We start from the raw sequence: 22,120 nt of genomic DNA, 5'->3' as shown, positions 1-22,120 counted from the left end.
AAGGGAGTGAACACCAGGAGGAAGGATTTGTTGGAGGTCATTATGTAACTATCTTCTCCACATGTTTAATTAACCACGCCTAGTGATGGGCACCTGGTTATTTCCAATCGTTTGGTACTACAGCTAATGCCTTAACAGACAACGTTGTTCATCAGTCAGTTCATATGGGAGCAGGATACATTACCAGAGTGTTGCTGCGGCAAAGGGTAAATGCTTTTTCAATCGTCTATCTATTCTATTTCTGTGGTGTTATTTCTCTGGTTATTTTAAACTTGTATTCTTCTGTCACTTGTGTAGGAGCTTTGAAAATGTGAAGAGTTCAGATAGGAAATACATATAAACTGAGTTAATTAGAAACTCATTCCTAAAATAAGAAAAAGGACAAAAGCTAGGCTACATATCAAATAATTTTGAATAGAGTAACATGTATTTGAATGAGTATGTCTATTATTATAATACTGCTTTACATTTCTGTTGTGTTTACAGTAGTAGAGAAACGGTTTGCTTATAGTGTCTCACTTAGTTCTCACAATTCTATGAGTTGAAAGTATAATTGGCCCCTATATATGTATATCAATATATCATGTGTGTGTAGGTATAACATACATATATATTTATATTTCTTTTCTTTTTTAAGACTCAGAGAAGTTACATGACTTGCCCCAGTAGCAGGTTATAGCCAGGATATGTATCCAGCCCTGTGACAAGAAACTTGACCTCTTCCCACGAACTACCTCTCTTTTTGTAGGGACTTGTGTCATGTCTTAGCTTAGCCTCAAATGACATTCATTTGCTCTACTTGTTGATTGTCACATTAATACATCCCAATCACATGAGATGTCTTCTCAGGAGGCTCTTTTTTAAAAATTAGAAATAGGTCATTTCTAAGTTCTGAATACTTGGGAAACATCCCTCAAGTTTTCTCCTGTTCTGCATGTGACATCGTTAAGTTGAGAGCTGCGTTTCCTGATCTGAGTCACTAGTAGATCTTGAAAGAGGAATTCTTTTTAAGCTCATGTGCTTGCTTTCAGCCTTCAGGAAAGAGGAGGGAGTTATTTTTAAATAAAACCTTGTCTTGGCCCTCCTGCAGCAGACATGGAAAGTAGACTGTTGAGGGTTTTTATTTTTTTTTCATTCACACTCAGACGTTTTCATAGGGGCTTGGTCACCGCAAAGTGGGCCCCACACACAAAGCACCCACTTCCCTGAAGCTTGAGTGATGAGCAAAGCTGTTCTGCCCAAGGGCAGCCTGTTTGCCGGAGCCTGGATGATGACAGGTCCGACATGCACAGATTTTAACCCAGGTCTCTCGTCCCGGGGCTTCAGGCCGCGGGCCAGGACGTTTGTTCTTGAGGCAGGAGAGAGGAGGAAGGATCCACATCGGGGAGCAGGGCAAGCTGCATGGACCAGGAGCCACCCCACATTCTAGAATTCCCGAAAACATGGCAGCTCAGGCCGAGGTCATCGTTGTCGAGAGAACTGCTGGTGCCGGGTGCCAGGAAAAAACCTGCGGAACTGTGATATGCAGGTGAGTGGAAGGATGCTTAGGCCAAGCCTGTGCAAATAGGAGGGGACCCTGTCTGACTAAGAATCTCTACACATCAAAGAGAGGCATACACTTAAAGGAAGAAAGAAATCTGATCCCAAGTCAGCGGAACCTCTGACGGAAGTTTGGAAATACAGCCAAGCAGTGCCACTGTAACAGGCTGCGTCGGGACCGTGTCTTTGCACGTTTGCCCCCTCGTTGCGTCCACCAGAGTGTCTGTTATAGAGTAGACTCCACATACACGTGGAATCCCCAAATGCTAAGGTTCAAAGTAACCTTGGAAACCATCTTGCCCAGGCTCCCCATTTTAGAGACAAGTAAACGGAGGCGCACAGAGGTTTAGGTAAATGGCCTGGGGTTGCTTGCCTGGTAGAGCCAGGTCTTCTAAATCTTAGTAAAGTTGCGGACTGTGCTGCCACCGTTCTAACGAAAGTTAAGGGAAGGAATGAGTAAATTAATTTCCTTTTAAAAGAAACGTACTTGAAAGTTACTCATGCGTTCAAGTCACATAAAATGATCCACTTAATTTACTTAAACGTCTGTTGACCGTAGAGATCACTCCAGCAGGTACATCCTGTCGGGGGTGGTGGGAAAAGGGGGGTTTATAAGGATGAATTGGTTAGTGTCTTTTGTTTTTGTTTTGTGGTTTTTTAAAATGTTATATTGGAGCATAGTTGATTAATAGTGTTGTGTTAGTTTCAGGTGTACAGCAAAGTGATTCAGTTATACATATACATGTATCTATTCTTTTTCCAATTATTTTCCCATTTAGGTTATTACAGAATATTGAGCAGAGTACCCTGTGCTGTACACAGGGACGTAGGTCCTTGCTGGTTATTTTAAATATAGCAGTGTGTACATGTCAATCCCAAACTCCCAATCTATCCCTCCCCCCTACCGTTTCCACCTGGTAACCATAAGTTTGTTCTCTATGTCTGTGAGTCTATTTCTGCTTTGTAAATAAGTTCAGTTGTATTATGTTTTTTAGATTCCACATATAAGTGATATCCTATATTTGTCTTTCTCTGTCTCTGTCATACTTATTTCACTTAGTATGATCATCTCCAGGTCCATCCGTGTTGCTGCAAATGGCATTATTTCATTCTTTTCATGGTTGAATAATATTGCATTGTATATACGCACCACGTCTTCTTTATCCATTCATCTGTCAGTGGACAGTTAGGTTGCTCCTATGTCTTCGCTATTGTATACAGCACTGCAGTGAACACTGGGGTGCATGTATCCTTTCGAACCATGTTTTTCTCCAGATCCCACTCCTGGGCATATATCTTCTTAGTGTCTTTTGAAAGATCTTCAGGAATCTGGCTTTCAAGACATTTTGACCATCTTGTAGAAAGTCTTACGTGTCAGTGTTAGGTGAAAAAAAAGCACTTTTCTTAGAGTGATTCATTATCCGCTCAGGTGCAGATAGCCTGTGGGGAAAATTTAGCCCGAGGCTGAGCACTGTCTTTGTGCACTGTAGCGAACTGGATATCAGTGTAGCAGGAGGAGCAGAGTCTTTAGGGAGAGGCCCCGATCTTGCACTTGATTCCTCTGCAGCGCGGCAGGCTCACTGCCCGCTTCAAGCGGAAGGTGCCTGACTTGTTCCAAACCCCTGCTCGATGGGGCTTAGGGCTCAGCGGATTCAGACATTCAGGCGAACGCCACCCCTTCCTTCAAAGCTTGGTTTTTCTTCCATCACGTGGTGCACTGTCAGTTTTCTATCATCTTTGGCTCTTGACTGTCTGAGACGGCAGGGAGAAACTCTCGCAAGTGCCTTCACAGAGGCACCTGCCAGAATCTGTTGTCATGAGTAAATTCTGACGCCTGACAAAAGGGTGACTAGACTAACTTTCCTCTACAAGGGGTTAAAGTTGTTATCCCCCTTTTTTGGCTGTAAATCAGGTATTGTTCTGCCAGCCATTGAGAACATTTTAGAAGCCCATTTATCAATATCTGCAACACTGCCTCATATTTGGTTTCCTGTGTCATGAAGAAAAACCTGTGAATAACTAAAAGTAGGGATTCCAATGAAATGTGGGTTCTACTTCGCTAGATTTCGTGTGAGAGGCTGTGGAACTCTAGAATACCGGTAGTGGTATCTATCTAGGTTCTAAGAATTAGGGAGGTGAGGTTTGTGCCGAATTAAATCACCCTGCCATATCTGTGAGGCTTCCTGCAGAACGAAGGCAAAAATAAACCCAAACAAACAAAACAGGAACATGTTTGAAAACAGTGAGATGTGTACTTCCCGAGCAGTAAAGATCTTGAAAATTTCCTTGCAGACCTGCTTGCTTGCTTGAAAGATGCTTTTTTGTGGCGGGAGGGTGTTGTTTTGTTGTTACTGTTTTGGTTTTGGTTCTTACTACCACATTTACCCCGTGTGTGGTTGCAGATGTCAGGGTTTTCTTGATAAAAAGGGGAGGGGAGATAAGATGCCGCCGCCCTCAGCACGGGGTAGGTGGGACGAGCCCAGCTAGCCGTGTGTGTGTGTGTGTGTGTGTGTGTGTGTGTGTGTGTCTGTATGCGTCTATCTGTATGTATGTGTGTGTGTCTGTATGCGTCTCTGTCTTGGTGTGTATGTGTGTCCATGTGTCTCTGTGAGTCTCTGTGTATGTGTGTTTGTGTGTATATGTATGTCTGTGTGCTTCTCTGTGTGTCTCTGTGTGTTTGTGTATCCGTGTGTCTGTCTGTGTGTGTTTGTGTATCTGTGCGTCGGTCCGTGTGTCTCTGAATGTTTGTGTGTCCGTGTGTCTGGCTGTGTGTGTTTGTGTGTCCATGTGTGTCTGTGTGTGTTGGCGCGGATGCAGGTACCTAGGATTTTCAGGCTAAACCTTCCTTAAGCATCACTGTTCTCTTTTCCTCTAACTGAAACTACTTCACTTTGTTGTGAAAGCAAACACAGCTACTTTCTTACAAAATAAAGACCAAATAACCTGAAACGACCAAATAAAATCTACCTTATGACCCAATATTAAAAACATAGAAATTTTCCATGGAGAAATTCCCACCCCAGGCTGAGGCAGACAGGCCAGTTTAGCTTGAGTTTCTTGCTTGTTTGTGTTTCTTTTCCACCCCCTGCTCCCATTTGCCAACGAAAGATGCTGTCTCACCGACTACACATCCCACCTCTCCATATCTGCCCGGTAATGAATGGCTTTCATTTGAACTTAAAATATGTGGTGGTGATGGGAGACGGATGAGGATGAGCGCTTGAACGTGACATTATCTTATGGACGCTTTCCTCCCTCCTCTCTCTCCACCGCTGTTCCTGTCGTTACCCTCGCTTCCCAGACGTGAGGTTGCAAAGGCCAACCCTAGCAGTGATTGTCAGCTCCCAGGCAGTGTCCCTCTGAGGCAGCCCCCAACCCCCCGCCCCCTGCTAGGAATTTCACAGAAAGTTTGGCAATAGTTTGGCTTCCCAATGCATCCTGCCCGATTGCCACAGAAGGTGGTACCACGAGAGCTCCCAGGTCCTGAGTTCTCATCACATGATACTCACAGTGCTAGGGGCTTGCCTTGCACTATCTGAGCCCCGAAAACTGCAGGCGGGTACGAGCATTTTCCTCATTTTCAGACGAGGGGCCCGAAGCTCAGAGAAAGTGAATGGTCTGTGGCCGATGGCACAGCTCCGAAGGGCCAGCCTGGGGCTTGAGCCCGGGATGGAGCCTGAAGGCCACTCTCGGCCGCTGCAGCATCCTTGGAAGAAGCCACGCGCTTAGGAGCACGTTCAGGTCTATTTCAACCCCTAAGAATTTGGCAGCCACGTGTCTCCAAGCCATAATTTTCTTACCTGCTTCAGCAAAATGTTACTTTCTCTCACCTGGTTTGATATCATCATCCTATTTCCTCTTCTAAGAAATCAAAACAAGGGAAAGATAGATTTGAAGAATTGTTCTTGGCCACTTCCCGTTGTGAGGTGCAGTCTGGGAGATAGAGATTAGATGCTAAAAAAATGGGATTATATGAATTATGTATATATATATATATGTTATATAGATATGTATAAATGATTAAGAAGAAAAGTTGATGCAACGTGGAATTAAGAAATACAAGAAATCCAGGAAATCCAAGGCAAGGGGAAGTCATAGCTATAATGCTTCAGGTGCATCTGTACCCCAGCCTTCGGGAAGGGCGTTTGTATTTTACCCCGTGTGATAAAGGCCCATGTGATTCTTTCTTGCTGCCTGAGTTAACTAAGCATCTTAACAGTACAAAATGCTCAGCTCTCATTAATTTTCCATAGGCTCACTTGACTTTGATCATTTCATTTGAAGGCCCCAAAAGACCATATATAGAGGGAGAAACAATCACATTATATCTCTTCCTCCAGTATGTGTATTTCAACCCCTAATGATGCCTTTCAATCAGGGAAAAGGTTTTAGGAACCAAATGACTAAGTCACACAACTAAACTTTCCCCCTCCTCCTTCATTAATAATTATTATTGACTTTTCTCGGCTAAAACTCATTTCAAAATCTGCACAAATGAACTTTTTCCATAACTGAACCTTTTAAAGGATATATTTGAAATACCTTGAAGCCTAAGAGAATAGCTTCTAAACAAGTGACGCATTGATTTCCTCTTACCCTGAATTATTTCTCGCCTGATTTTCCTGAGGTTGCTCCTGAAACATTCTTTGTGGTTCATTGAACACAAAAAACAAGCCGTGTACCAGGTCTGGTGGGCAGTGGAGTGGAGGTAGTTCTAGGGGTTTTCATGGAGCATAACTTTTGTGGAGGAAATAAGACACTTCGACAAATAGCCGAAAGGTAACACGTAGAGAATTGTCAAGTGCTGTAATTTTAAAGCTGATTATTACAGACCTAAAAGCTGGTTAAATTACAGTTTTATTGAATGCTAACGAACTATTACTCCCCTCCTGCACAGAATTTTTTAAACTCTTTACTTTCTCTGGCTTATAATTACAGTGACCACTTTTTCCATACCAATAATTAAGACACATGATCTGACAAAGGATTCTTGTACCACTTCTAGGTGTGAGACCACCCATAGTTAGATTTTTTTTTTTTTTAAGCAGGCTTTTTTAGGCCGGCTCTAGAAAAAAATAGAGGTTTGTTAAATAGGTGTGTTTTTAGACTTTTCATTAAAAATCCACCATACAAACAGTATTTTATTTTGTATCTGAATCAACATGTTATATCCTAAAGCACAATTTTACAGCCTAAGGGTATGTGTTAGCCTATTCATAAAAACATACTGCTGGATAGAGTAATAATACCTGCCATTATCCAGGTATAATAAAAAGGTCCCAAGGGGTCTGCTCCAGGTCTTTAATTTTCCTTTTGAAGATAAAGCTCCTTATTTCACTTTCAAGGTTCAATGTTTTTGAACCTTGCAAATGATTACCGTTGAGGCGTGCCAGATGTGAGCAATTGTGAGCAGTAGTTCTTGAAAAGAGGGTGAAGGAGTGACTTTTTCTTCCTTATTTGCTCCCCCATTATCATCTGTGGTTTCTGTACATGTAATTTTTCACAACAGCAAGGCCATGTGGATGGATACCGGCCGGGCTGCCCTAGGCCAGGCATGGGACTTTTGAACTTTCAGAGATAAAATAGGCCAGTGTTGATCATTTGAACTCGATGAAACCAAGGCCTGCTTGACCAAATATTAAACAACTTGCCCGGAGCCACACAGCTTGTTGGTGGCAGACCCAGCTCCTTATCCCCAGCTCTCCGACCAAGGTAGGTTCCTCTTCCCCAGTATGATGTTTTCTTCTGTTCGGGACTCACTCTGGTCAATTCCCAACCGCTGTGATGTGGGGGCGGCCCCAGCCCTGGAGAGGCGATGACAGGAGAGGTGGCCTTGTGGGCACCCTCAGGCTGACGCTCAGCTACCTGGAAGTTGAGTTCAAGGCCATTTATATATGGTGGTTCCCGCTTTCCTGGGGCTCACTGACCTGCTGATCCGGGAGCCCTTGGGACCAGACTTTTCCCATTGATCTGAGGTTGAAGTATCACAATAGATAGCTGAACAACTGCTCTCTTCAATAGATGATTTTGATCACTTATTTTGTAAGAAGGCTGCATTTATAAGTTGATTGTCTGAATGCACTTTCAGAATACATCTCTTCCATCAAAAACATACAAGACAATTCAGCTATTAAGAGAATTGACCTTTAAATTTAACCTTGTGTCACTGTAACCTCTCATTCATTCATTCATTCATTCAGTGACTATTTATTGAGCACCTACTGTAAGGCAAGCCTTCTTCTGGGTGTTGAAGATACAGCTCTGAACAGAGAAAAATTCCAGCCCTTTTGCTTAAATGCCATTGGATGGTGTTAATAAATGTGCCCCCCAGATTAAAACTCTTAGCTTGCTAAAAATGTGGATTACCATAGAAGCAGCACACTGAAGAAATAGTGAACTGACAGTAATTGGGTATCTGCAACTTTGCCATGTGCTGTGTTGGGTACTTTATCTCATATAATTATCATAACAACCCTGTGAAAGATGGATATGATTATCTTTATTTTTTACAGATGAGGAACCAAGGTTTAGGAATGTAATCTGTCTTACTCAAGGTCAGGCCAGTAAGGAAATAAATCTACATTGGTCTTCTCACTAACATGCTAGATGTGATCATACCATTTTAGAACCATGTATTTGATGTCTGGCCACCGCACTATCATGGAAAGATAGGTTGAAAAACCTTAGGGCACGTTTTTTGCCAATGTTAATAATAGATATCTAGTAATGTTATTTCACTGGACTCATTTGAAATATTTGAAATTTAGTTATTAAGTCCATGTTCCATTTATGTCCATTTATGTAAGTTTCTGAATAGCAGTAATCACTGTAATACCCTCTCCTTTCATAACAAGCATCTTCCCTAGAACACCTCACCCCAGATTAGCTGTTTGATGACCACAATGACATGTGCTTCTCAGATAAGACATGACCTTGCATTTGGCTCAGAACTTAGTGGTTGACTGCTAAAAATAAGTCTTTAATGGTTGATTGGGACATTCATCATGGGGGGCTGATACTTGGGAGTTTTCTTCTTTGTATCGTGAAACATGTTTATGTATAGCTGCAGAATTGATGAACCTTGTTTCTTTGCTGAAATGCATTAAGGATTTCAGAGATATTTTTGTCCTCAGAAATAGTTAACAGAAGTACGGGATCTGCTAGTGCTTTGGGGACCCAAATCCTTCCGTGTGTCTCAACAGAGAGGAGACTGGGGCCGTATTTCTGGGGAGGAGTGAGAGGAAGTTGGACCAGCGGCAGGGGGAAGGTCTTTTGCTGACTTCGGTCTCGACCAAACAAGGGTTGGTGTCCTGGCCTGTGCTGTGGCCGTGGTGTCACAGGCTGATGTCATCCCAGGAACCCAGCTCCCCTCAGTGCTTCTCATTGATTGGGGGAGGGGTATCCAGAGACAGGGGCTCTTCAGCTGCCCGCTCTCCCCACTGTCTCTGGTCGTCTCTCTAGTTTGGGGTCTTTGCAGAAGAGTTTTTTTTTCAGTTCATCTGATCACCCCCAATACTTGCCGTCACGCTTACGGTAATACCCAAACTCCTCGTCCTGATTTACAAAGTGTTTCACCCCCTGACCCCTTCACAACTCTCAGGCCCGTGGCTCATGAGCCACGTGGGCCGATTCCTGATCCATAACACAGCAAGCTCACCTCTTCGGGCCTTTGCTACCTGTGACTTTGGCTGGGCTTACAGTCCTCCTAATTGTCCTGGGACCGCTCCTTCTGGCCTTTCAAGTCCCTGTTTAAATGTCACACTCCTCGTCCTGATTTACAGTGTTTCACCCCCTGACCCCTTCACAGCTCTCAGGCCCGTGGCTCATGAGCCACGTGGGCCGATTCCTGATCCATAACACAGCAAGCTCACCTCTTCGGGCCTTTGCTACCTGTGACTTTGGCTGGGCTTACAGTCCTCCTAATTGTCCTGGGACCGCTCCTTCTGGCCTTTCAAGTCCCTGTTTAAATGTCACATCCTCAGAGAAGCTTGCCCTGACCACCCACTCCTATCACCCTACTTTCATCTTCTGGATATTTTCATACTATACTGTCAGTGCTTGGCATGTTTATGCTTTCAGCTGATTTCATGGTCCCCCTTGAAACCAGGGACCATGCGTGTCTTATTCTCTACAACACCTCCCGGCACCCAGGGCAGCAGCACATAGTAGTTGATTGAACAGCCGTCAGATGAAGGAAGGAGGTCCTCAAACTGTAGGTGACTTAAATATCACAAGCTATGTTTTTAGGAGTTTTTTTATTGGAGTATAGTTGATTTACAACATTGTGTTACTTTCTGCTGTACAGCACAGTGAATCAGTTATACATATATATATATATCCACTCTTTTTTAGACTCTTTTCCCATATAGGTCATTATGGAGTATTGAGTAGAGTTCCCTGTGCTCTACAGTAGGGCCTTAGTAGTCACCTATTTTATATCTAGCAGTGTGTGTATGTCAATCCCAATCTTCCAATGTATCCTTCCCCTCCTTACCCCCCCGTTAACCGTAAGATTGTTTTCTACATCTGTAACTCTATTTCTGTTTTGTAAATAAGTTCATGTGTACCATTTTTTTAGATTCTACATATAAGCGATATCGTACGATATTTGTCCTGCTCTGTCTGACTTATGTCACTCAGTACGACCATCTCTAGGTCCATCCATGTTGCGGCAAATGGCATTATTTCATTCTTTTTTATGGCTGAGTAATATTCCATTGTATGTATGTACCACATCTTCTTTATCCATTCATCTGTCGATGGACACTTAGGTTGCTTCCATGATCTTGGCTATCATAAATAGTGCTGCGATGAACATTGGGGTGCATGTATCTTTTCAAATTATGGTTTTTTCCGGATATATGCCCAGGAGTGGGATTGCTGGATCATACGGTAGCTCTATTTTTAGTTTTTTAAGGAAGCTCCGTGCTGTTCTCCATAGTGGCTGTTTTAGGTTATTTTTTAAATAACGTGAAAGAAAGAAAAGCCAGGTCCTTTTTTTCAAAATTTCATACCCACCTCCACATTTAGCTCCTTCTGATTGGTCAGAGGTGAGTCAGTCATATACAACAGCCTGTGTCCTAAGGGGATCCAAACACACTGCTCTTTTACGTTTTGCAAACAAACTATCCTAAAACCTTACTCCCTGGCACTGATTTCAGAATCTCCACTTAATGCATCAGGAAACTTGAGGGCTTATCCTGGACTTCAGGACTGGTTTCACTTCTTCTGTAAGCAGCTGCTCTGCATGGATACCCACAGTGAGTGATTTCCCTGAAACCTGCCTCACATGCTCAAATAGAGTTTGATGGATTTCACACACACAAAAAGCACTTTTTCATTTTGAGTAAGTTAGTGGTGACACTATTGAATACAAATGATAAGTTCCTGAATATCCTGGAACCTCATGAAAATTTTTCTGGCTAGAAAGTGGGATACAGTCGAAGATAGGCCGCCTATCATAGACCTACCAAGGGGATTTATAGCTACTAAAAGACAGATTCTTAAAGTGGTTTCATTTGCTGGGACATCCCCTTGGTTTCCAGAGCTTGGAAACCATCACCAGGGTCTTGACCTTCAGAAAGGGGGCTGGGAGATGGCCTTCTTCCCTTGCAGGGGGAAGGGATGGTAGGGATGGTACAGGGGTTGTGGTCCTGCTTTCTGAAAAATGAGATGTGGTCTCCAGTGAGTAGAGACCTAACTCTCACAATACTGTTGGTGTCTGGCTTCTGATACTTTATGGAACATGTCTTTGTGCTTGGAGGTGTAACCTTATTAATTTGGGGAGGAAATGTAGATTGAGTTTCAAAAATCTGACTTTTGCAAAACTTTTAGAAAATTAAAAAAATAATAAATGAGGGGCTACGTTTATATTAGCAAATCACAGAGAATATATACTGTGGCATAAAATCATTTAGTCAAGCTTTGCATCAAAACCAGTGACTTAATTACTCTAATCTCAGTGGTGTCCTGTTAACTGGGAGATCTTTATCAAGGGTGGATTTAACAAAGTTACTTGGGATATTCTGACTACAGGGAATGATGGGAAATAGCTCTTTTTCAAATTTTTTATCCTGGTTGGCAGGGTAGGTGGGGTGCCGTGGGCATCTATTCTTTTGCTCAGTTTGATGGTAAAGAAAAGAATGAGAACTTTTGATGGTGAGATCAGGGGTGAGAAATATGGTAAATTCCAGTTTGTCGGAAGTACAGTAAATGCTCGCATTAGCTAGAAGAGTGAGGTGTTCTGGTTAATTCAACCCTCTCTTTAACCTAGACCACTTCTTTATGACTAGTTTTTACAGAATTTAATACAACAAAACACACCTAACCCCAAAACTACACCAGACACATGTGTATCTCTTTGAATGATTCAGAAGATGTTTGAGGGTTTCCCCAAGCCTTGGGGTCATCGAGAAACACATCAGTTATGTTGGACGTGGCCGTTGGTAGGGATTTGGGGCTGAGAGAAGGCTGGCCTGTTACTGCTGGTTGGAAATAGCACTTGCATTTCCTTGGGGGAGGGACGGGGGGGAGCTTTGAATCATCACTGCTGTTGGCCAGAGGTGAAGGACAGTTCTTATTTTCCCAGGTCTCATCAGGCAATCTGTGAGGCTTTTATTGGGCTTATAAATACTCACAAATACACAGACCCTAAAGTGAGATAATGTATGTAAAGTATTTAGTGCTGAGTTGAACACACAGAGAAACCCTCCGTCAGTGCAAGCTAAGTTGGACATGTTTATCTGTGATTCGTTTGGTTAATTGTTGTTTTTTTCTTCTGGGTGTCGGAGAGCTCTTCCCACACCTCCTTCTTGGCTGGAGGAACTTTATTTGCCTGAGCGAGGACCGCTGGCATTATTTACATTTTTTTAAATGAAGCATCTGCAGATGAGAACTGCAAGGAACTATCATGAATTTAAGGGTAAATAGTGAAATCAGTTAATATTATGATTTCAGATTGTACCTTCATCTCTGGGACAAGAGAGAGAATTAGGCAAGTGTGAAAAAGTCTAGGTTTCTTGTTGTTTTTTTTTCATACTGTTAAAGGAAGGGTAGAGTCTTATAAATTTTTTGGAGGGTAATTTGACCTTAATTTTGAAAATACTAAGTTTACGTACCCTTGGACTCATCAATTTCACTTCTAGGAGGTTTTCCTGGCTGTATGTAAGGACATCCATTGTGGCATTATTTATTTTGTTTTTGCAGCAAAAGCCAAAAAACCAACAAGCAAACTGGGGGGAATAAAGAAAAATATCTGTGTAGGGGACTGGCTAAATGATGTTAAATTGTTTCTATGAACTAAAATTCAGCTGTTAAAAACGTGATCGATAGACATGAAGTCACATAGAAAGATGCCCAGTTATTGTAGAGCGGAAAAGTTGAAGTCTCTATAGAGCATTTGATCTCATACATGAGGAAAAAAAATAGATACATGTATATATGCATGTATACCCGTAACATTTTCTGGAAGGATATACAGTATATTGTTCTGTTATTATAGTATAATTTAATAGTTATGAGTACTATGAGTTACAATGAATAATTATGACAAATCAATACAAATTAAGATTAGTTGATATACATCTATTGTTTATAGTAAAATGGGTACTATTAAATTACTTAAAAGTTTGCTCTTTTATGTTCGTTAAGGATTTTCTAGTTTGCCTTCTAATTTGCTTACTCAGACCTTTATGCATGTCACATACAGAGTTAAACTTCAGTCCAGCTTAGGGCCATTCATAATTTCCAGAATGACGCTTTGACTATTTCTCTGCCAGTGGAGGAGGTGGTGGTGATCACGCTGGTCATTACCTATCAAATGCCCACCTATGTGCCAAACACTTGTACTTATATTTTCTCTAGACCTCACAAAATTCTGAAAGATGATGAGGAAACAGAGGCTCTACCAACTTAAGTAACTTGCCAGGAAGTTGGAGCCGGGAAGTTTGGGACCTAGCAGTCAAACTGGGTCTAACGAACTCCAAAGACCATGCTATTTCCATATGTCCTTCTGCCTGATATGTGGCACTGGTGGATTAATTTTTCAGAGAGTCTGTTTTGCTGTTGAAACAGATAATTTTGAAAAAAAAAAATGAACAGAAAACATGCTTTAATTGTTTGTTCTTATTCTTGCTTTCTAGCACATTCCACTGATCATTGTTATTAACTATTTCTTTTGCGCTTCACATTTGTCTGAACTTGGAACATATGCTTACGAAGCTGTTGGAAACTTCCCAAGCCTATTTGATTCTGCTGATATTTCCATAGTGTGAACCAACCCGGGGTTTTCGGGGCCCAGTGCAGTGTGCCATCTGAGAACCACTCCAGCCTTCAGGGTTGGACCTGATTCAGATGAGAATGCCATACCATTGTTTATTTTCTTGAAATAAAGAACAAAGAAAAATACAAGAGCGAAATCTGCTTTTGAAAACATTCAAGTAATGTAATTTTTATTAGTTGAACTAGTTTTAGGCTTGGCCTGGTTTTGCTTCTAGAGATTTCCACAGTTCCATAGGGTTCACCCAGGGTGGCCATGTAGCAGTAACAATACCAGTCACAGGACAGTCCTTCTGAGCCCCCATCTCCCTTCTTGCTTTTCTGTTGGCTTTCATCCATTCTTTCCTTCAACTCTTTCCTGAGATCTGGTCTTTATCTGAAGGTGATCCTGGCATTTTCAACCCAGCAAGATAAGTGGGATTGGCATAGGGGCTATGTCCATAAAATGGGCATCTGACCCAGTTTTAGGAAAGGCTTATCATTTAGAGGAAATGATAATGATTCTGAGTCCTGAAAGAGAAATAATAGAGGCGCCCAGTTATCTAGGAAGAGAGATCAGAATGTGTAGAAGCCCAGAGGTTCTCCCAGAGAACTCGGTGTATCTGTGCAGCTGTGTCTCCAAGTGTCTGACCTTCTCTTTTGAATGAGGTTATTGACTACAGATTAGGCCCTTGACCTTGTTAAAGGCTCATATCATATCAGTGTGACTAGGGTACAAAAACATTCATGGAATAATTGACTTTTTTTCTAAAAACTCCTACAACATCATTATTGATAGTGTGAGTATTTATGACTCTTACATCTTCCATATCTGTCCCATCTTCCTAAATTCACATTGGCAGATGACGTCCTTGGTCAAGGAGAAAATTTTAGGGACTTGTGTAGAATGAAACGATAACTGCCGATTCTTGAAAAGGGACTGTTTCTTGCAAAAACAGGGAAATGCTTGAGGCTGGAGTTTCTGTTTTCAGTAATGAAGATGGATAATCACAGGAGGAGAGGACAAAAGAAAACAGAATACCCCAGCCTTAGGCTATGCGTTTGGGCTTGCTTTGTCACTAATGGAAACATCATATGACAATTCTTCCCTCATTTCTCTTCCTGCGTCCAGCACTAAGGCATGCTTCTAAACCTTGAGTTACATTAACTCCTGACACTGCATAAGCCTGGTTTCCCAGTTTATATATGCCATAGTTTGGGCTCTCATCTATTCTCCAGCAATTCAAGGAAATCATTCTTTGGAGTTCTTTTCCCTATTCTATTTCAACACCTAAATTTGGTTTTTTGCCCATGAATATGAAAACTGAAAGAGTGAAGATCAAATTTGAAAATGCATGTGTGCCAGTGCACCAATTAGCCTGAAAAGATAAGAATATATATTTGTATGTGTGTGTGTGTGTGTGTGTGTATGTGTGTGTGTGTGTGTGTGTGTATATATATATATATTCTTCAGAAAGTCAGCTGAGAAAAAGAGGCAATTGTATTACAGCTTTAAACTGACAGATCTATTCTGGTTCAAGGTCAGCCATAAGTGGAATTGTAAAGAAATGATAAAAAATAATATACAATTAATATTCAGGGACAGAATGGTCATATCATATACAAGATGAAAAGAGAAACAGTAAAATGCTATTCTTTTAATAGACAACAAATGTCCACTAATTATAAATTAAAGAGAATCAGTAGTTCCCTTAGATAAAAAAAAAAAACCTAGCTGGAAACTGAGAATCCTGTAGTAAATACTAAGCATTGTAGGGTACATTAGTCACAGGTGTATAATAAAGACAGTAAATCGACATAAGTATGGCTATGATAAGATGTGTATAAAGCACTTTGAACTCCACAGAAGTAAGCAAAGTATAAATAAATAGCATGCTCAGGCAGAGAGAAAATCAAGTGCTATTTTAGCACTTGGGCTAGTGATAATTTATTGTTCAGGCTCTTCGGTTGAGCCAGTGTTTATATGATGCTGTATGTTAACTGAGACAAAAATAGTCTGTACACATCACTGTCCTGGACAGATTCCTGAGTGATCAGCAGAAACTGTTCCAACCGACCACTCCCCTACAAGCAAGGGATTTATAATATTTTAAATATTCATCCTAAAAATCCAAGCTGTTTTGACAATTTGTTTGGTAATATATCTGGTTCAAAGAGAAGCGGTGTGGCATAAGTAATGGAAAAAGACAAAGTGGTTAACACTACAAACTCAGGGCCCAGAATGCCTGGATTCAAAGCCCAGCCCTGTCACTTACTGGCTGTGTTGACCTTGGGCAAGTTACTTAACCTCTCTGTGCCTTGTTTTGCTCGTCAATAAATGGGGTTACTAATAGTACTGACCTCACTAGGTTGTTGGGAAAGTGAAATGACCTAATACAATGAAGCGTTTAGAACAGCGCCTGATGCGGAGAGAGTGTAAACTATCCTCATGTCTTTTCTCATCCTTTCCCTTCCATGTGGATATTTTTCAATGACCATTCCTTGAGCACTTCCCATGTGTCAGGCACTTTGTTCCCACCCTGCTTAGCCTTGCCTGTACCTTATGAAGTCACAAACCGTCAAGCATTTGAACCCAAGTCTATTTGAGTCAAGACCCATCTTTTTTATCATGACACTAAGCTGCTTTTCCTTAGACATACCTCTTTCAGAAAGCCTTTTGAGTTCAACCCTACCCAGTTCTGGCTCACTCCTCTATCCGTTTGAGCTATATTTTTATTTGTGACATTGCATATGTTTGATCTTTTTAGTTTATATCTCCCCAACTAAATCCTGTGTTCTTTGAGAGGAAGCATCTCTCATAACTCCTTCTGGGCAACCTTTTTGACTGCCTTTCAGTCTGATTATATCAGAATCAGACATGGCTGAAGGATTAAACAGATCTGAACCTGTATCAGCTGTGAAGTTTTCCATATACCTAAGAAGCGGAACAGACGCTCCCTGCTTCTGTAGAAACCATGCGTAGCATCCAAGCCCTGCAAAATGCAGGCCATTTCTGAATCTACATCCAGTCTTCCCTCAAGAAAAAGTGTAGCAATCCAAGAAGTAGCCATGGAAGCCTTTCAGCTATCTGTTGGGCTGTCACCATGGGAAGACTAAGAGTGTGACCTCCAGGAGACTCCCAAGGGTGGCATTACTGGCTGAATTCAGCACAGTCCAAGATCTGAACTTCATCCTGGCAACTGGAAGATCTGATTTGTTCATTCCTCAAGGACAGATTCGTCTCTTAGGGACCGACTCCCATTAACAGCCCACTGGACAGGTGTTCAAACCAGAAGGCCGGTGTATTCATTTGTAATGAGACATCGTGTGCTTACCTGCCCCAGCCCAGGCTCTCTCTCTGGGCAGGTTTTCTTCGGAAGCCAGATAGGCTTCAGAGGTAGCTTGGTGAGCGCAGAATCTGAACAAGGAAAGTTAGGAAACTGGGTTGGTTTCAAGATAACGGCACCAAGGGCTTCCCTGGTGGTGCCGTGGTTAAGAGTCCGCCTGCCAATGCCGGGGACATGGGTTCCAGCCCTGGTCCGGGAAGATCCCACATCCTGCGGAGGAACTAGGCCCGTGCGCCACAACTGCTGAGCCTGCGCTCTAGAGCTCGCGAGCCACAACTACTGAAGCCCACGCGCCTAGAGCCCGTGCTCCGCCACAAGAGAAGCCACCGCAATGAGAAGCCCGTGCACCACAACTGGAGAAAACCTGTGTGCAGCAAAGAAGACCCAACGCAGCAGAAATACATAAATAAAATAAATAAATTGAAAAACAAAAAAGATAATGCCACCGAGATAACGTCGCCTGCTTACTCCTAAGATTGCCTCGGTTAGCTGGCCAAGGCTGGCATGGAAATGACCAAGGTTGGCCGCCCTGGCAGCAGCTGACAAGTCTCCGTTCTTATTGGCAGAGTCGTCTCCTACGAACGCCCGTCGGGTTGGAGTCAAAGCTTTCAGGATCGGATCCATTCGGTTTCTTTAAAGTGCCTTTACTTCTCCGTTCTGGCCGCCATGTATGTGTGCCTGTGTGGCCCTGGAGATGGCGCATATCTGAGGGCCGGGGCCCAGGGCAGGCTCTCTTCCCCGTGGAATGGAGTGTTGGCGCTCCTTGGCTAGCCGCCTTCCAGTGCAGCACACAGTGGGGCAAGAAGACGGGGTACAGTTATTCTCGCTAAAATCGGTCACACCGCTTAAAGTACCCAAGAGATAGGAAGGAGAAGAGAGCAAAGGCATTCTCTCCAGAAGAGATAGGAAGGAGAAGAGAGCAAAGGCATTCTCTCCAGAAGAGATAGGAAGGAGAAGAGAGCAAAGGCATCCTCTCCAGGCAAATGTTCCCTCTCCCACCCGTGTGATTACAGATGTGTCCATATCGAGTCCTCAGGCACGTCTGCTCAAGCCCCCCAACCCTCATAAAAAAGGGTGGCGTCACGACTTCCCCTTCCTCTGATCTCCTGCCGCACATGTCACCATTCAGGTGCCACCCCTCGTCTTCGGTCACCTTTTTCAGAGCTGGTTTAGTTCTTGATGTCTTTGAAACTCCTCTCACGTAGAAGCATGAGAGCTTCAGCTCTCCGAGGTACCCGCGGGCACAGCTGAGCGGCGGCCACGAGGGGGGCCCCCTCTGCAGCTGTCTCTCACGAGGAACAGCTGTCCCGAGCCCACTGTCTCTAAGCATCTGTGTGCCCCCCGCCCCCCTTGCGGCAGTGGCTCAGCTAAAGTGCAGTCTCGTGGGGTCGGGGGCAGGTCCCACAGCAGCAGGTCCTACAGGAGGCCCGATTTCCTCACCTGGGGAACCTGGAGGAGCAGACACCCCACCTCTGCTCTCCTCTCCTCGATCTTGGCCCACAGCCAAGGAGAGGGGTGGACAGAGGGGTCTTGCCCTGCTCTCCCTGGTGGCTTGCTCTCAGGGCAGGCCCCTGCCCCTTCTGCACTCTGACCTGCCAACTGGTCTTACTCCACGTGGAAAGCCTCGTGTTTCTTATCCTTCCCCAGCATGTCCCGGTCTGTGGCAACTAGTGGGTTTGAGCCCGCTATGGATATTCAGTATGACATGGATTTGCCCAGTCACTGGTGACCTGCGTGCACCAGGCTTTGCACCAAGTGCTGGAGAGGTGACACGTGCTCTCCGCGGCAGTACCGCGACCTCACTGGGTCGCAGAAGCCTCCTAATGCTTTAGTGAGGCTCTGTTTCCAGCCCACTCATCCCTGATGGGCTGCAGTCCGTATTAGATGGGGAATCCTTTGCAATGAGTTATCCTTAGACAGATGACCCAAGTGGGAACATGAGGTTGTGCTGGTCCGAAAGACTTCCTTAAGGAGATTGGTGCGGGGCAGAGCTCTGTGTAAGATTTCCTGTCCTTCTTGTGGGTGTGTGTAATGAAACTGGGGAGCTGGTTTGCAGGATGGGCGATGAAGCCAGTTTTATGGGCTTCTTTATGGTGCTGACGTCACCAGGAGAGAGTTGGCACAGCCACTCGTGTTCCAGGTTGTTTGATAAGCAGGGAGGCCGTGGTGGCCGTGCTTCTTGCCGTTACCCACCCCGTGGCCTCCCCGGTCCCAAGGGAACAACGTATGTCCTCCCCGGGCCCCTCTGCAGAGACCAGACAAGGCACACTCTGCCCATCTAGGGGCTGGAGCCTCGCCCCACGTGGTCAGCTGGTGTAGCTGGTGTTTTCTCAGCGGATGCGGCGCGAAGGTCACCTGAGGCCACCTCATGCTTCTTCATGGTGCTCGGTTTCAAACAGTGGCAGGTGGTCGGCCATGAGCGGTTCAGGTGAGTTTCCGGATTCTGCAGGTTGGGTCCGGCAGCTTTAAATAAGGCTGGGCTCCTCCATCCTAGCTGCGTGCTAGAATCACCCGGGAGTATTTAAAAGCCTGATGCCCGGGCTGCATCCTGAACAAATTCCTCCAGACTCTCTACAGGTGGGACCCGGAACTCCCCGAGTGACTGTGTGAGTGATTGCGTTAGCAAGACCTGGGACCCGCTGCTGTAAGGAAAGGAGAGAGCATGAAGGCAAAGCAAGATAAGAGGAAAGAAGGGGACCGAGAAGGAGAGAAGAAACAAGGGACTGCTCAGGTGTGGTGGAGAGAGGTGGGCCCTAGCCAGCAAGCTCCCGGTCCTTGCCACGAAAGGGCAGTGTGCCAGCCGAGACCCCAGCCCCCAGGACGTGAACGTGAGGACCCGAGGCCGTGCTGGAGTCCAGTTGTGGTCGAATGCGTCTGGTCTTGCCATCAGACGAACTAGTTACCAGCTGTGTATGCCTGGACATGGGGCTCCCCTGAACCTCCCTGCGGGGCTGTGGGATGGGTTTGATGGAACGATGGTGAAGTTGGCACACGCCAGGCGTTCTGCAAGTGTAGCTTCATAATAAGAAGCATTGGAAGAAATGTCTATTAATATTTCAATAAAAATTTACCGACTCTTCTCATCAGTTATTTCTCTCTGCTCTCCTGAAAGGCAGCGGTTCTGAAATAATTGGTTTAGGAACACTGATACAAAGTATAGAGGCCAGGCTCACAGAAGGACCTGTATTTTCACCAGCCCCCTGGGTGATTCTGATACAGCCAAAGCCGGGGAGCCTTTCTGAAAGGGAAAGCCGGGTCCTCACCCTCTGCAGTGAGGACACAGAAGGATCACATGGAGGCGCCGGGGATGCTCTGTAACGGAGCCTCACCACCTTCTACTTGGTTTGCTCTCCCTCCTAGTTTCCGGAACTTTCTAATGATTTTGGTGCACCTCCGCCCCACCCCTACATAGAAAAGAGGGCCAGCAGACACAGCAGGGTAATCTTGGCGAGGTTCCACCTTTCATTTACAAGTCAAACTTGAGATGGACTCTAAAACTGGCATCCTCCGAATTAGTAACCCCTCGCCAAGCAAGGCAAAAGTCTTTTCATTTCTGACTGCAGAGGCAAGAATGAGTTGTCTCTCTCCCTTTTTGTACTTGACGGCCCTGAAAGCGTCTCGTTCGTAGCCTTGGCTCGTCGGCTCTGAGAGTGCAAAGTGAAACAAGGCACCCTCTCAGCATTAATATTTATTTTTAAAGGCATGAGGAGCCCCTCGGACCTCAGTGGATCTAAGGGTCAGGGCGCTGACAAGTCTCCATGGTGTTGTGAGAATGTCGGTCCGCGGGAGCCCACAAGGACCCTCAGTGGATTTGTTGCTTGTTGTTTTTGTTGTAACTCTAATAGGAAGAAGGATGTGTCTGCTCATAGGAGCAGCTACTGTAGGGGCCCTGCACCAAAGGCTTGGGAGCTGGAGGGGCGTGGAGTGTTGGTGATGGAGCCCCGCAGCTAGAAGAGGGTCTATGGAGGATGGATGGGAGACCTACCTCCTCTCCTTTGTGGTCCCCGCTGCTTCTCCGAGGCAGAGTTCTCACCAAGAGCAGCCCGGCCACTTGGCTGGCTGGTAGCAAATCATTCACGTGTTCCTGGTCGGCCTGGGAAAGTGGAAAACACCATGGAGACGAAGCCCAATGGGGTGGGCTGACAGCCCGCCTCCACCCCCGCTCCAGGGCAGTAAGCGCTGCACTGTCTCACAGGGGAGCGGCCAGTGGTTCATTTTCCATTTCATGAAGGTGGGGGGTAGGGATTCCTGCTGCAGTTTTTGCTTAAGGACAAGAGTTCTCAGCAGCGCCAAGGGCTTCTGCTTTACGGGCGGGATTTTAATCACTCTCTTTCCTGCTCTTCGCGACGTGGCCAGGGTGCTGGTGTTTGAAAAGCAACTTTATAAATGACCTTTATCTTCCTACTACTAAAACTCATTTCCTGTAATCTATCAGGGGTTAATAAAATATCTGCTAGGTATCTTTAGAGGATTTGGGAGAGAGAAGACGGGAAAAGAAGGAAGGAATGTTGCAGAAATGTAAGGCTTTAAAAATCATGTCAAAAATTGTGCTTAACTGATAGATAGCATAGATTGCCATATACTTAGTTAACGGGGAGATCCTGGAGTTCTTTCATAAATGAAGGGGGTATTAAACATTCATAAAAATACCTTTTGATATGTGTCAAAATACAGATCTCGTTGAATGAGAAAACAGAAAGCTAAATGAATGAACAGTCAGAAAAATGGCACTCACGACAGTAATGAAATTTAATATCTACTGAACACCTACTGTGTGCCGAGTTCCATTCAAAGCACCGCACATCTTCATAAGCGTTCATTTCATCTTCGTAAGAACTCTAACCTATAAGTTAGATACTTCTTTTTTTTTTTTTTTTTTTTTTTTGTGGTATGCGGGCCTCACACTGTTGTGGCCTCTCCCGTTGCGGAGCACAGGCTCCGGACGCGCAGGCTCAGCGGCCATGGCTCACGGGCCCAGC

General features: G+C 44.3%; 1 protein-coding gene across 2 annotated transcripts in view; it reads left to right on the top strand.

The window, feature by feature from the left end:
• The window catches only part of BCL2 (BCL2 apoptosis regulator), a 185,967-nt gene that overhangs the window by 111,743 nt on the left and 52,104 nt on the right, over positions 1-22,120 (top strand). The window contains exon 3 of one of the 2 annotated variants that reach the window (XM_028479961.2): positions 1,327-1,370. The exons of the other annotated variant lie outside the window; for it this stretch is intronic. Within the exon in view, the coding sequence (XP_028335762.1) occupies positions 1,327-1,353 (27 nt within the window). The 3' untranslated portion in view covers positions 1,354-1,370. Of the gene's footprint in view, positions 1-1,326; positions 1,371-22,120 lie in introns of those variants that run through there. 2 annotated transcript variants of the gene reach the window in all.

The sequence above is a fragment of the Physeter macrocephalus genome, chromosome 19 (assembly GCF_002837175.3).
Source record: "Physeter macrocephalus isolate SW-GA chromosome 19, ASM283717v5, whole genome shotgun sequence".
Taxonomy (NCBI): Eukaryota; Metazoa; Chordata; class Mammalia; order Artiodactyla; family Physeteridae; genus Physeter; species Physeter macrocephalus.
Note: the sequence above shows the minus strand (reverse complement) of the source record. Positions and strands in the feature narration are given on the sequence as shown.